This window comes from Halichondria panicea, chromosome 11 (genome assembly GCF_963675165.1).
Source record: "Halichondria panicea chromosome 11, odHalPani1.1, whole genome shotgun sequence".
NCBI classification, from domain to species: Eukaryota; Metazoa; Porifera; class Demospongiae; order Suberitida; family Halichondriidae; genus Halichondria; species Halichondria panicea.
Genome location: NC_087387.1, coordinates 4780528 through 4796831, shown reverse-complemented (window position 1 = coordinate 4796831; position 16304 = coordinate 4780528). Strand labels below are relative to the sequence as shown.

The 16304-nt window shown below is 41.1% G+C and overlaps 2 protein-coding genes and 1 long non-coding RNA gene across 9 annotated transcripts in view; 2 read left to right on the top strand and 1 right to left on the bottom strand.

The window, feature by feature from the left end:
* Positions 1 to 16304, top strand: part of LOC135343958 (fibroblast growth factor receptor homolog 1-like) — a 44322-nt gene that overhangs the window by 17742 nt on the left and 10276 nt on the right. The gene's annotated exons all lie outside the window — the stretch shown is intronic.
* LOC135343982 (uncharacterized) lies at positions 1394 to 8292 on the top strand. Its single transcript, XM_064541042.1, has 6 exons — positions 1394 to 1470; positions 1512 to 1589; positions 1723 to 1783; positions 2019 to 2074; positions 2894 to 2938; positions 3149 to 8292. Exons 3-6 carry the CDS (start codon positions 1735 to 1737, stop codon positions 4244 to 4246), a joined length of 1248 nt encoding a protein of 415 aa, XP_064397112.1. The 5' UTR covers positions 1394 to 1470; positions 1512 to 1589; positions 1723 to 1734; the 3' UTR covers positions 4247 to 8292.
* On the bottom strand, positions 9492 to 15499 carry LOC135343990 (uncharacterized). 7 transcript variants are annotated; one of them, XR_010397294.1, is made up of 7 exons: positions 15452 to 15499; positions 15200 to 15288; positions 14826 to 14975; positions 13132 to 13196; positions 12555 to 12713; positions 11901 to 12173; positions 9492 to 11594 (listed from the first exon to the last, which is right to left on the bottom strand). It is a non-coding gene; the product is annotated as an uncharacterized LOC135343990 (long non-coding RNA). The 7 variants fall into 7 exon arrangements; XR_010397296.1 differs by lacking the exon at positions 15452 to 15499 and having other exon boundaries at positions 12555 to 12617; positions 12697 to 12713; positions 15200 to 15413; XR_010397292.1 differs by lacking the exon at positions 15452 to 15499 and having other exon boundaries at positions 15200 to 15415.

Sequence of the window (16304 nt, the reverse complement as noted above, 5' to 3'; positions counted from 1 at the left end):
AAAGGTCAAGGATTCAAATAATTACGATTAATCAGAGGAACCACACTGGATCATACGTACGTGCTCGTAATGATAGACTGCAAACTAGATTTAGGTGTGCAGTCCACTGATGACTCCCAGCACAATAAACATAGGGGAAGAAAAGGTCTAGACCTTCTGGGCCACATGCGCCATCTACAGGGGATTTGCTATAAAACCAATTTGCACATGGCGTGATGCACATTATTTTTTCACTAACTGTGCATATCGTATTGCTAGAATGTTTTGTGAGCCATAATAAAAAAAAATATGTGAACTTTGCAAGTGTTGATCAATCCCAAAATAAAATCCCAAAACCTCAATTCCGGTAGGTCAATTTTTCTGCTGATTTGGCTTATTCGCAAAGGCCATCCGCAAAATAATTATTCTAGTAATACGAATAACTATTTTGCGGAATTCATGTGTACGCCTGTTATAGCTTACTTTATTTTCTGGGCTAGTTAGATCCTGTCGGTGTGTATTGTGTGCATGCATGCTATAGCTCTATACCCCCCAATACACTCACTAACACACAGCTTCACTCTCTCAACCCCCCCCCCCCCCCCCTGCACACACACAGCTAACACTTGGCCTGAGGCGCACGCTCGAACTCGTGCATAGTTATTGCTCACTACCCCCTGCGTCTTGTTCTCTACGCTCACTATCCCTCAACAGCAGAACAGAGAGTTGTGGTCCAGACCCCCACTCTGAGTGGTGGGTTCCACAGTCTTGGGAGAAAGACTAGACACACCCTCTCATTATTCAGCTCGGACTTCAAAGCCTCGACTGGTGAGTACATTGAGAAAGTTCAAGTTTTTGGGTGAGAATTATGCTGGTATAAAAGGGGTAACTATATGCAGGCTTTGGAAACACATGTCTGTACGGAGACATTAGTTATGGGTGATTCCTCAACTATTATCTCTGTTATGTGGCCATCATAAAGTTTGTGAGGTTGCTTGTGTGATGGCAATGATGTGGTCTATGTTGTGCTCGTGGTTTTGAGAATAAAATACAGGTCAAAATTTTCTAGAGCATAACTACTTTGGAGTGCAACATACATGTACTCACTAAACCCGGGTTTGTAATTGGACACCTTGCACTAGGGGTTTAATCGAGTGATCCCTGTGGCTAGCCGTCAGTTGTGTCTAAGGTGTGCCCTCACAAGAGAAGTTTGCCAATTAGTAACCTTAATTAGCTAAGGTCAAGTGGTTCCAGCCTCCTCTGATGACAATGACAAAATAGAGACACTTTCTAAAAATAGAACTGCCCATATTCATTTAGCCAATCGGATTGCAGTATTTATGACCGGATGACTAGAGCATTTTAGGAGTATAAAAAGTCGCTACTCTGAAGTAACTCACTGTCGTCTTCGAGGGATATTTTGCACACTACCTGTACCAGCTCTACCGTCTCAGCCCAGCTCTACCGTCTCACTCTACCATCTCTCTCAACCTGTACCAGCTCTATCGTCTCACTCTACCATCTCTCTCAACCTGTACCAGCTCTACCGTCTCAGCCCAGCTCTACTGTCTCACTCTACCATCTCTCTCAACAATCCAGTCGTGATTAGGGTATGTGGTATTACCTGAGTAGAGCCTAGTGTTTAACCCATAGGCGTATGAGGGTATAAGCGTTGTTGTTAATTTAGAAGCCTTTATAGATATATGTCAGAGCATGTTTTACTATGATTATCACTATCAACAGCTATCACTATTAATGTCTGATAAGAATGGAAAAGGAAAAAAAATCAGAAAGAGTAGACGAAGTAAGTTGTGGATTTTGGCTGTGTGTTAAAAAAAAAAGTTACTGTAGTTTATGAGTGGAGTGTTAATATGTATCTGAACAATGTTAGGTGACTAACCATCACTTTGATAGGTGTCCTTGAACATTTTATTCCGTGGAACTCCCGGTGGAACTTGCAAAAATGGCCTAAAAATGTTGTGCCTCAAAAATTAATTACCTGCTTTATGATGGACTTTTTGTTCTTTTGTTAATTTCAGGTACCAGACAAAAGTCAAACGAAGAAGAGCCAGGGCCATCAAAACGTCTTTGTATAGTAAGTCATCACATTAGTGTGGTTTGTTGGGCTCCTCCCACGAGCCTTTGATGTGGACGAGCTTTTTCCTCTGCTGTACTGTACCAAGGGCGTATACAGAGAAGAGGGCATGCAACTCGCCCAATTCTCAGAATCATCCGACTTCGTATTGAGCTATTTTAAAACTGCCCACAAAACGCCCACGCGTAATCTTTGACCGCACAAGGTAAATCAAAGTCTTTTTTATATCTGTGCTTAACTAGCTAGCTCGATTGCAGCATAGTAAAACTAGTTCTCAGCAGCAGTATGGCTCGTACTAGCAGTGTCAAAGGCAAACCATCCAACAGTTGCAACTCCAAGAAGATGAAACCTAGGTACAATAAACCTGTCTTCCTGAGTCTCTGGTACTTCTTAACAATGCGCCCAGCACTTAACTTCCCGCTCGAAGGGGTTGTCTTGGACCTGGCTGGACTAGGACTGGTCATGACACTTTTCTAAAATAATACTCCACTGTTAATAATACTCCACTGTTAGCTAGCTAGCAAAGGCTAGGCAGCTCTGATGTACATGCCCATAATTATAACTCCGTAAACAACACCGCCCACTTGTTCACGTCCGTATACTGGATTCTATTTTTAGCATACCCGGTCTCTGATACGAAGTCAGATGAGTACGTAGGGTACATAGTGAGTTGCATGCCCTCTTCTCTGTATATGCCCTTGACTGTACCTATGTGCCCTAAACCCCCCAGTAGTTAATGATATTCATAGCACCACACACGTGTACGTAATGACTTCATGTTTGTTGTGTGTTGTCAGCATCTATATCCATAATATTCAGGACAAAGGAATACAAGTATCTCCATCCAAACTACAGGAACTACCGGTATGGTACATGGTACAGAATAACAGTCTTCCTCCATTTGCACATTGCTTCCTGTTACGCATTTGTAATTTTCACATTTTTCGAGGGCGAATTACTCTTCGCTATATGGTTATGTAACACCACAATGCTATAGAACTGTGCTTTGTTACATGTTAATTTGTTATTGTAATTGGAACTCTGCTTAATATAAACTATTTCTGTACTTCATAGGTTGGACGGATAACTACATCATTTCTACTTGCTGTTGGGCCTTGCCCATTTTTACATCAATGTAGTTTACCATCCAAAGAAATATATATGAAAGACGAAATAAGACGTTTAGGTATTCCCCTACCTTTCGAACTGCCTAGTGGATGCTTCAGAAATGTAATTTGGTGTCCAAATGTAATCATATACGGGTTTATTTACGACACTACAGCTGGCTGTCGGGACACATCTAGTACATGTCACAAACAAATATGTCAAACTACTGTAGACTTAATTGAACCATCAGACTTAATTGAAGAAAACAACCTGCTGACTAATTTCAACCCTGTGGGAAAGTACTTATTCCCATCTATCCGATTCGATTATGTACCTTCCCCCAACGGCGTTTGTATAGCAGCATCAACTCATTTTGAAAAACAATCTTTAGCGAATCCTTTTTTGTGTCGGAAAAGACTGACAACGGAAACCGAACGAACAGCTATATTGTTAGATGAGCTGAAGAAGGTACCATATGTAAAACACAACAATATTCATCTATCACTATCAACAGAGTTTTTTAAAGAAATGAGATTAGATGTCTGCCCGTTCACGGGAGGGGGGGACATATTCATTAACAAAGACGTCTTATCAAACCATACTGGTGTATGCCTCTTTAGAGAGCTAGACGATACAGACTTTGACAGCTCACGCCCTGACAGCCCCACTTCTGACCCTTCTCAAAGCTTCCGTCGACCAAGTATCATTGAATGTAAGGTGGGCAGCAGCAGCTCACAAAGCCCACACGAAATTGAGCTAGAGTTAAAGGCAAATATGATGCTCGTGTTGTGTCATCAATTTTATAATGTGTTGGCAAACACGATTGATTCAGATTCAGATGGGACGAGTATGAGGCTAAAAGATATTACTACCCTGACAGCGTATGGGATGACGTTGGGATCTTCCACAGATTTAGATGTTTTGAAACTACAACTGAATTTCAAAGACAATACATTCCTGTACACACGAAGGTTTAGGTACCCTCAATGCCCCGCGATTGGTCACTTCTCAAATGGGGCATTGTCATATATAATCCGAAGGATATCGAAATACAAACAAAAATGAACTTATTTTTTGTTTGTCTAGGATGTGCCAAATTTATGCATAATGTCTGTGTCTGTATAATGTCTTTTGCTTAGCACCTTTGTCTGTCTGTCTTTTGCTTTGCACCTTTGTCTCTCTGTATAATGTCTTTTTTTAATTGCAAAATAATGAGAGAAAAAACAACATGTATATACAGACAGGTGGTGGATCAGTCCCATGAGGCTAGGCAGACCACTCCCCTGCAAGTGATCTGACATTCCCTTGAATCGAGGCCATAGGCCTAGGTGGACAGTGGGGGGTCAGAGGTTAATTGTGTATCTACTTTCTTACAAGTGCAACCAATTAACGTACTACACTGACCAGTTCTACCGTCTCAACCCAACCTGCACTACCATCTCAACCCTACAATGGCCAACGTAACTCCCCCAAAGAAGACGTTCTTCTTTGAAGTTAGCAAAGAGGGCCATGGAGTGGGAGAGAATACTTTTCATTCGGAAATGGAAAAATATTATCTGGTAAGCTATAGTACACCTAAACACTAGCCCCCGGCCAGAGGAGGTACGCCAATGTCAGTCACTAATTAAAACATCACGTGGGCTTATGTTTTGGGTGCTTCTTGGTACAACTATTCCTTGCATTACATCATATAGACTATATTACATCATAAGCCTAGTGTTTAGATAATGTCGGTAACACGGGTAAGGTAGGTAACATGGGTAATGTAGGTAACAGGGGTAATGTAGGTAATGTAGGTAGGTAACATGGGTAATGTACATGTAGGTAACACATTATAATTAGTAATTAAGTAGGTGTTACAGTCATTATAATTAGTGTGCAATTGCTGGGAAATCAGCAAACATGCTGGTTACATCATAGATTGAAGAGTTCAATCTATGGTTATATTAATTTAATTTGATGGCGACTATAGTTACTTTGATCTCTTTATAAACGAAAACGAGTAAGTCGGTGCTCTTTGTCACTATAAGGAGAGTATCGTTTCAAATTGTGTTCATCACATTATTGCATTATTGCAACCGCTAATTATTACCACTGTTACAAAATACCTACCTATATAATGCGTAGCTATGTACATGCATTACTGCATCTAATTAACTGCATTACCTATAATACATTATATACCCGTGTTACCTACATTACCTATGTTACCTACGTTACCTACATTACCTGTGTTACCTACATTACCTACATTACCAGTGTTACCTACATTACCAGTGTTACCTACATTACCTACATTACTAGTGTTACCTACATTACCTACCTTACCAGTGTTACCTACATTACCTACCTTACCAGCATTACCTACATTACCAGCATTACCTACATTATCCGTGTTACCTACATTACCAGCATTACCTACCTTACCAGCATTACCTGTGTTACCTACATTACCCGTGTTACCTACAGTTCATTTAGTCTAGAGAGTAGATTACCACAAATGTGTGAGTAGTTGTACTTAAATGTAAATATCTTTTGATTGAAGTATTTCTAAGAAATGGTGTTGATACCCGTGTGTAAATGAATGACTGAACTACAACATATCCAAAAATGTTTCCATGGAAACATAAGGTGGTGGGTTTGTGGTGATTAATAGAACAACAGCAAATTGTTATAGTGGGTAATTGGTTAGAGTAATAAAACAGTAATCTTGTACAGCTAAGGTCCTAGACTTCATCACGTAATTGTTCAATGGTTTAAGTATCCTGGCCATCCCTTTATGGGTGTTACAAATGTTCACAGTGTTTATAATTCATGATTTACTGGTTTTCAGGTACACTTTTGGTTAGAGTAATAACTTTTGAAAAATTAATAGCTTAGCTTTCAAATTTCTGTAGTAAGTTTACAGATAAATGGGCTACATTTTGATACCAAGAACATCCTATATGCTTATAGTATATAGAAAGTAGCTCTTTGTATGACTTTGTCAAGATATTTTTGTGATAAATCAGTATTTACGGGAACAAATATCCAATAATGTTGCGGGTCTCTCACTCAAACAGGGGGGTTGGGGCGGCGTCTATATATAAATTTATAATTTATAATTTCTCAAACAGGAAAATGACCAGTTCTGGAATACACGCAACCGTTTACCGTATAGCTGGTTATTTTCGAGGATTGGCCCAGAAACACAAACATTTAGTGCCTCGAAAATTGGTTTACATCCGGTATTGAGCCTTTCTACTATAGGGGTGTGGTCAATTGAACATCTATCCTCGAAATGCCAATCCGCGAACATTTAGTGCCTCGAAAATAACCTGCTATACGGTGGAAACTTTGATTGAAGGTTCTAGCCCATCTGATAGCTACTAGAAAGATCAGTGCTCCTCGTATGAGCCTAGAGTTGTGATGGCGATTATCTCTCCTCTCTTCATTTCTAATACCGTACAGCGCGAAATTTTCAAGGCACTTATATTCCGTGGATTGGCCTCTAAAAGTATTTCGTTGCACAAGTTCGCAGAATGACTGCTTACCAGAAGCCATGCCTTTACGTCATACATGACTTGTAACAGGTAATTCTACTTCGTGGACTTAATTTTCGGCTAACCCACGAAATCCGCGAAATTTTCGTGCTATACGGTAGTTTAATCTAGCCTCGTTCCCTGGCCTTACTTTTTCTTGCTGTTGTCACTGTTCATCCATGAAAGACATAGTGCTAGTGAGGCAGCAAAGAAAGAAATGGGCGTACAGTTAAGAAAAAGTAAGGCCTGGTTTGGGAAATCGCGTGATCCACAAGGATTTTTATGAACGTGGGCGATATGTAGCCCACAATCGTGACGTAAGGTATTCTCCCACGCATTCAGAGTTAATAAGACTGTACTGAGACAACCACCAAGCTGTGCTGCAAGTCAGATCAGAGAACCAGCGTGGCCAGCTCTGGTGGCAGTAGCTACCTGCTATATATGATAATGATGACTAACTTAAGCTATTCTTGATCTATACTAGCATGTAGAAAGACACAAGAAAAGGTAATAGTCTGATAGAATCTGAACACACAATCTAGACTAGTAGATCATCTAGCTAAGCCTAAGGTATATAGCTAGCTATAGTGCTTGCAAACTTCCAGTTCCAAGTCCATGTCCAGCTTGCATGCTGCAGGCAAAGTTTTATTAGTCATAGATATCTGTGTGGGCAGTCCAACATCTCTAGCTCAGCATGCCCACGCTCATTTTCACCCTTCTACCACCCTTCTACCCTCACGCGACTTCCCGATACAGGCTCTCCTTTTCCTAACTCTACGTCTATTTCTTTCTTTATTCCTCTAATTAACTACCGTATTTTATCTCATTGAACGATTAAGACAGTATTTTATCTTATTGAACGATTGTGATAAAGAACAGAAAAAGGAGAGCCTGTGTAGAGGCTAAGTTTAATCAACCACGTTGGTAACCATAAGTACTAAAAACTTTACTACTGTAGCAGTTAATTTTCGTTGGGTAAAGAATTCGAAAAAATTGAACGTGAACGGTGCATGGTTGGTTACCAGGCCTTCCTCTAGTGAGAGGGACTGCGATCGAGGCTAGTGAGAATGTAGCTGCACTTGAACATGTATGTGTAGCCTAAAAGTATTCCTTCCGTTTGTGTCTCTATGAGCACACTAGCTGGTGCAAGAGACCTTACAGTTAACGAACACACCAACAAAACAATGGGCAACTTCATTGTTCTTAAACATTTCTTTTGAGCGTTAATACAGTGAGTGAAGACGATTATGAGAATGCAATGTGACTGTGTGTTTATTTCCTGCAGTGTCCCGTGGTGATGTGAGCGGGGTTATATGGCTACTGGCGATACCTCGAGAAAAAAAAGCGAGATGAAGGCCGTACCTCAAAGGTGTCTTGGAAACCGGCCGAATGAAACGAATGAACGTCCTTTTGAAAAGGGGAAAACACAAAACATACACTAATTCTATACATTAATTACAAACGTTCTTGAAAACAAACACTAATTGATTGTATTCCTGCGTTGTTATTGATGCTCACTTATCACTCCCACTCAGTAGCTTGTCACTAGCTCTCGCTTGTTGTTTTGCAATTATGTTGTCAATTATATAATGGTCATGCACATAACTTACAAAATGAGTGCAAGCGTGCGCTATAGCTTGCTAATGCCTCTCAACACTATAGTAGAGGTATATAAATAATTTGCATTTCAAATTGAGTTTTTCATTATAAATGGGTTGTTTTTACAATAGGATATGTATGTTAACAACTGTGGACCATCTGCCTTATAATTATGGTCAGATGGTTTCGGCCTTATTGGGCCTCATCAGCACAGTGCAGTTGCATGGTATGATTATGCAATAGTTAGACACTGTTTAGGAAGTTTCTGCATGATTTAGAAGCCCAAAGGGCTGGTCGTAGTATCTCGAACGCAGTGCCCTGAGGACTTCTAAATCACGTGGAAACTTCCTAAACAGTGTCTAAGCATTTTAGATCATAGCAACCATGAGTATTTAGCCAATCAGATTTGAATGTTCTTATCTCTACATGATTTTCTAAGTGAAGTATATACATGATTTTCTAAGTAAGTATATACATGATTTTCTAAGTTGGATAGAACACTTAATTCCTTTAGCCAATCAAATTGCAGTATTTATGGCAAACATGATGGTGATGTGAGCGGGGTTATATGGCTACTGGCGATACCTCGAAAAAAAAAAGCGAGATGAAGGCCGTACCTCAAAGGTGTCTTGGAAACCGGCCGAATGAACGTCCTTTGAAAAGGGGAAAACAAAACATACACTAGCTAATTCTATACATTAATTACAAACGCTCTTGAAAACAAACACTAATTGATTGTATTTCTGCGTTGTTATTGATGCTCACTTATCACTCCCACTCAGTAGCTTGTCACTAGCTAGCTCTCGCTTGTTGTTTTGCAATTATGTTGTCAAATTATATAATGGTCATGCACATAACTTACATGAGTGTTGCAAGCGTGCGCTATAGCTTGCTAATGCCTCTCAACACTATAGTAGAGGTAAATAATTTGCATTTCAAATTGATATGCCAATCGTATGTTAACAACTGTGGACCATCTGCCTTATAATTATGGTCAGATGGTTTCGGCCTTATTGGGCCTCATCAGCACAGTGCAGTTGCATGGTATGATTATGCAATAGTTAGACACTGTTTAGGAAGTTTCTGCATGATTTAGAAGCCCAAAGGGCTGGTCGTAGTATCTCGAACGCAGTGCCCTGAGGACTTCTAAATCACGTGGAAACTTCCTAAACAGTGTACGTCTAAGCATTTTAGATCATAGCAACCATGGGTATTTAGCCAATCAGATTTGAATGTTCTTATCTCTACATGATTTTCTAAGTGAAGTATATACATGATTTTCTAAGTTGGATAGAACACTTAATTCCTTTAGCCAATCAAATTGCAGTATTTATGACAAACATGATCTAAGCATCAGAGGAGGTTGGACACGATCACGTGCACCACTTTTTTTGCTGAGCTGGCATAGAAATTGACAAGGGTTTTCCATGTAAACTTCTAGCTGGTGTTGCACGGTCATTGGAGACTGAAAGCAACATTTATGTATCTCTCTGGCTATCATTAACCAACCCGATCCCCAGCGATCCCCTCTATTCTGGCGAGTTATCAGTGCATATAGTCAGCCAGTACAGTACAAGCTACATGCAGCACCGCTGAGCTATACTCTACCCTATAGTCTAACTAATCCTGGTCCAACTAGACAACAGTTATAAGCTAGCAAAGTAACAGTAGCCATACATTCTTTTTACAGTTGCTCGGTATCCATGGTAACCTGAGCAGAGACATCACATACGTCACAAAATTGATGACGCGTGGCCAACCTCCTCTGTCTAAGTATACTTAGCACCTCAGGTGCTGATGCCTCGGTGGAGATGCCAAAGCTACGTACATATAACATAAAGCAACTAATAGCTTTTTTAAATGTACATGACGAACATACATTTTACTGCGCATGCAAACTCAAAGAATGGGTAACGATCAACCAATTGACACTCCGTAAACAAACGTGCTCTTCTGAAAAGGCTGCAATGACATTCCAAGTAAGCAAAACTGTGAACATTATTTTGCAAATCCACGAATTAAGTCGAAGACAAAGGATACTTACTTGTGACTTGTTGGCTGAGCTAATATGAACCAAATGTTTGTCAGTAGTGTGTGTGTGTGTGTGTGTGTGTGTGTGTGCGCGCAAATGAGGATATTCAAGGTCAATTCAAATCTGCTTCCAGCGGACTTAATTATCTCCAACCCCCTCGCTAGTGGTTAGAGGTAAGAAAGAAAGAGCGGAATGCAAATAAGTTATCAGGAATCCTTTTAATTGACCCTGACTATCCTCCTGTGCACAGTGCACGGTGTGTGTGTACATGTGTGTGTGTGGGGGGGAGGGGTCATGGCTGAGTGCACTTCAACTTTTAACTTCTGCCACCAACTTGAAATCCTCCATTGTATGGCATACTATTTGTTCTAAAAGTATGCTAAGAGTAGGGGGGCTAAACTTTGTATTTGTGTGGCGACAAGCTAAAAACAGTGGCGCTAATTTTGTGGGGCTACTCAAAAGAGAGTGGGGTTAAACTTCGTGTTTGTGTGACGGCAAGCTCATGCTGATTGTGTGTTCAACAAATAAAAAGAGTGGCCTAAACGCATAGCCAGCCCCCACAACAAGATGACAAAAAAAATGCAAGTATGGGTCAACAGGTTAAGCCACAAAGACTGTGCCCGCGTAAACCGATATTATCACGCCAGCATCTCCACCCGACCTTCGGATTCAACTGACGACCTTTAAATGTGAACTACGTGCCTATAATCTAAGGGGGTACTGTATATTGACTTACATGTACTCTCTCTTATCGGTGAGTCTTCTCTCGATCTTTGTCGTTCTCAATCTGGGTGACCTGGGCAGCCATTTTCTTGAAATTCTCTTGCCACCTTCATCAGCATACGACTGGTGCTACGAGCAATCTGATTCTATGGAGAAACTCACTGGTGTGCTTGAGCTGCAGAAAAGGAAATATTGCAGTCGCACTGAGCCAAAACACACGGTAAAGACCCACTAGAGTGCTAAGGTTGATATAGGCCACCATGCACAGAGAAAACACATCACCTACGTTAGCTAGTATACACTCTGTGAAATAGAATCCCATCTCTCTGGTTAGAAAACACTACAATGTAGCTAGCTAGGTAATATTACTGTGTACCAAAACACTTCCTTATGTGCAAGGTCCTCCTCACTGGTTTGTGTACACTCTATAACAGATGTAGCTGCAATCCACTGCTGGAACTGCCCAAGGAGATATTTTATATAGCACACTCTCCTCTCAGAAGATCCTCTTAGAGTCGTGCACCCCTGCCACATGCCCCTACACGTAAACAGAATGGGAACTTTATTCTAACTGCTAGAAGTGGTAAACATCAAGAAGCAATAAAGTATACAAAGGGGCTGTAAATGGAAGCATCAGTCAACCAATAAACACATCCTCTCTACTCAGAGTGGGTACATTTGGTAATACTTTAGAGCACTTGGGTAAAAGCAGCAGTCACACTGAGCCAAAACAGACGGTAAAGACCCACTAGACAATAAACATTAAGCGACACACGAGTCCTACGTAGCTCTGATAAAGGGTTGATTGTACAACCTAACACAACTATTATCACTGTATACTCACCAGACTCGTAGCTGGTCACAAGTTCCTTTGCTACATGTACTTGCTCCTCTCCTATGTTACTGAGACGAGATTGGCCAGCTCACTCCATGTTGGTCGTCCAGACCAACCCTTCATCCATTGGTCAATCACTTCTGTCAAGCAGCCAGCACTGTCGTTGGGACACGAATCACAACACACTGAGACAAAAAAATACGGTAAATACCCCCTACACAATAAATTGGCTTCATCTCCAATGGGTATATAGGGTCACGCTTTCACAAGCTAATTTGTTCTCTGCAAGGACAAGAGATGCATATCAGTACTACTGTTAGCACACACGACGACATGTATATAAAGAGGCTAGCTCTGAACCAGGTTTCTTGGTCTGGCTAGCTAACTCATACCTCCCCATGTAAGACACAGAAATGCGTGGGTAGAAGGACATGAGGGGATGGTGATATCCAATGGTTTAGAGTTAGAGGTACACAGTTGGAGGATCACAACCATTTGTAATGGACACACGTATATAACGAAACAGACACTTTAGGTACATGCGTGTACATGGATTATGACAGAGTCAGTATTAACTGTGGAGATAAAATGTACGTACATGGCTAGTATTGCATTATAAATTTACATACATGCTGGTTTAACACATTACTTTGTAACCCTCACCTTTTACAGCAATCCGCTGACAGTCACTGGAGGTGCTTGGTGATCCCAAACCCTAGGCTCCCACTGCGGAGGAGATAACGTCTTTGTACAACCTAGCAATATGTACAATCGTCCCAAAAGAACGAGTTGGTCTTTGCCATACCTGGAGTGGTGTATGTGCTGTGTGTGTGTATATGACACATGTGCTTATAGGCTGCATGTCACAGTATATCTTGTGCTTTTGCACAAAGACAATAATAATGTACATGTGTACATACAAAGATTAATGATTGCAATCTAATGTTGTTTATGATAATTATTGGCAACGGTTCGAATTAAGGATTAATTGTACGTATACTAAGTACTTTACATGCATCCATTCCTTAAAGGCTACAATAACTGTCACTGCTGGGCAATACTGTAGGCCAATGCCAATACACCTCACCTTGATGATTATGGTGCAAGCAAGTAGCTAACTTTGGCTATACATTGTCGTGTATAGTTACACATAGAGTGCTTTTGGGGTGAAACTTAAGAATTAAACGTGAGAAACGAATGACCCACATCGAAGAGGGTACCGTATAACACGTTGACTTACTCTGATCGAGTCTTGTCTCTTGATCTCTGTCGTTCTCAATGTGAGTGAATCGGGCAGCCAAATTCCTGGTTGGTAATTAGATCCAAAATGAAAATTTTCAAAATGAAAGTGTTGCTATAGAGAAACTCACTAGAGCTGCAAAAAAGAAAATATTGCTGTGAAAAAAAGCTAAATACTAACGTCGTAGGCGGTCACTGACTACCAGTTGAGTAGGGATCGCTGTGACCCTCCACGGAGCTATGAAATTGGGTGGAACCACCTACATGTAGCATGATGATGTGGACACAATAAAGTGCAGATTTCCCCAGCAAGTATTGGTGTTCAAACCACCTTGGCAAACAAGCCGCTTCCTGCATATAATTAAGTCCCTGTGATGAAGCTTATTTCACTCATGTTTGTGCGTCTTTCTGTGATCTCTATTGTTATCTGAACTCTGTCCAATAACTCTTCCCCATTTTTGTTTTTTGCACTTGTTATACCTATTATTCTCGAATGTATGTCACAGTTCAAGAGCACATGCCCTACTCTCCCAAAAATGTTTTTTGCACTTGTTATACCATTATTCTCGAATGTATGTCACAGTTCAAGAGCAGAAGAGGTATACGACACACGTGCCTCGATTAGTGGGTAAAGACTTTAGAATGGATAAGTAACAGTCACAATAAGCCAAAACAGCCGGTAAAGACCCACTAGACAATAAACACTATGTGAGACGGAGGTCCTATCTCTGAAGGGTCGATCATACATTATTATAACACTATAATGGAACACAGGGGGGGCAGAGCGTATACAACACATAAAAAGTCTAACGAAACACGGGGGGGGGGGGGGCACAGCGTATACAACATACAAAAAGTACGTTATTATAATAGTCTAATGGAACACGGGGGGGGGGGTACAGCGTATGCAACAGCTTGTTTAACCATAGATACAGGAAGAGAGGGATTGGCAACGGATCACGTGCGCCCATAAGCCACATATAAAATTACATGAAATCAATACAGAGCTTGACAAGCCATCCGTGTTTCCCTCCCCAACGCGGTAGAACAACCTTTACGAACCTTTCCAAGCCCTTCTATTCGATGCCCCTTGCTTGTAGGCATCATTATTTTAGAGATGACAAAAACATAATTTCGATTGTTGTGAAGTAGCTAGAGGTACATGCGACACTATGTACCTCCTGCTACTATAATATAGCTAGAGCTGCCTAACTAAGTAGTGTACTGTGTAGCATATGGCCTAAAGCACTGCATTGAACTGAAAGTCAAGCAGCAAAATTCTTATACTGACAGTAAAACAATCGTTTGTCTCTTATTTTGTGTCTGGCCATTTTTCCCAACGTTGAAAGTAAACGGCTTCAATTAAACCGCAGGGAAACACGGATGGCTATTCGAGGCGCTTTTGTTACCAATCCCTCTCTTCCTGTATCTATGGTTTAACAAAAAGTACGTTAGTGTCTAACTGAGCATAGGGGGGAGGGCACAGCGTATACAACAGCTCGTAACATTGGCCTGTGACCCTATTATAAATGATGATACCAAAAGTGAGTGGGAGATATACATGCTGTGCAGGTGCACCTGAAAACGGGTTTTCTATAGAGAGGCTTTATTTGCTTATTTGCTTATTTGCCTGATTGAGAGGCATCTTTGTGTAGGAACATTTGCATTGGATGACTCGATCTAAAGTACACGTACATGTACATGCAAGCTTCGTACTCTGAAAACATCATAGTTGTCATCTCCACCTGAGGCTAAGAGCTGACCGTCAGGTGACCATCTGAGCCTGCACACCTCCTGTGTGTGACCTTGGTAGCGTTCGATTGGAAGAGAGGCCTCTCGATGGTCCTAGGCAACAGATCAGAGGAATACCATGTGACTGCATGCAGACATAATTGCTGTGGCCGAGAATAATTATGCTCTCGGTGCGCATGCGCAAGCGAGGTATACGGTAGTCCGTTTGTGTGTGTGTGTGTGTTAATGCTGAAAGTGAAAGTTATAGTCTAATGGAGCAGGGGGCATATACAACAGCTGCTATTTAGATCAGAATACACATCACCACGACGACTCACATCTCTTGACTGTAACTGTTTAAATACTGCCAGTTCAGTTCCTCACATCAAAATAGCGTCATTCTCAATGAATCCAAACTGTACATCACCTGCAGAACGAATAGGCAAATGGACCAAGTGAAATGTATGTGAGAAACAAAAACCTAAGGTAAATCGGCATGTTAATTATCCTAGCTTGCACTGTTCTGGACATTTACTGGACAGGTGTGCTTGAGCTGCAGAAAAGGCTGTGACAAAAAGCCATACACTTACAGAACGAAGATTGATCATGTCAATCATCCATCATTGGTATAGCCCAGAAGGTCTAGACCTTTTCGTCCCTAATGTTTATTGTGCCGGGACTCATCAGTGGACTGCACACGCACTCAGTACCCGCGCACTCTAGGGTATACGGTAAGTGTATAATTTTCTATGTGTGTATTGTGTGTGCAGTAAATAAAAAATGCACTTGCGCACACACAATACACACCAAGAAATACATACGCCCGCGCATTTAGGGTACACGGTACGTGTAAGTGTATAATTTTCTATGTGTGTATTGTGTTTGCAGTAAATAAAAAATGCACTTGCGCACACACAATACACACCAAGAAATACATATGCCCGCGCACTCTAGGGCACACGGTAAGTGTATATTTTTCTATGTGTGTATTGTGTGTGCAGTAAATAAAAAATGCACTTGCGCACACACAATACACACCAAGAAATACATACGCCCGCGCACTCTAGGGTACACGGTAAGTGTATAATTTTCTATGTGTGTATTGTGTGTGCAGTAAATAAAAAATGCACTTGCGCACACACAATACACACCAAGAAATACATACGCCCGTGCACTCTAGGGTACACGGTACGTGTAAGTGTATATTTTTCTATGTGTGTATTGTGTGTGCAGTAAATAAAAAATGCACTTGCGCACACACAATACACACCAAGAAATACATACGCCCGCGCATTTAGGGTACACGGTAGATGTTTTTAATATATCTGATGATAGATCTTGATTAGTGCTCTCTAGTGGTCTTGGATTTCCAGTGCCTTGCTTGGTTCTCTAGATATGAAGGCCGAAAGTAGCTGGGCGTGGTCTGGCGCGTGGGTAAAGTCC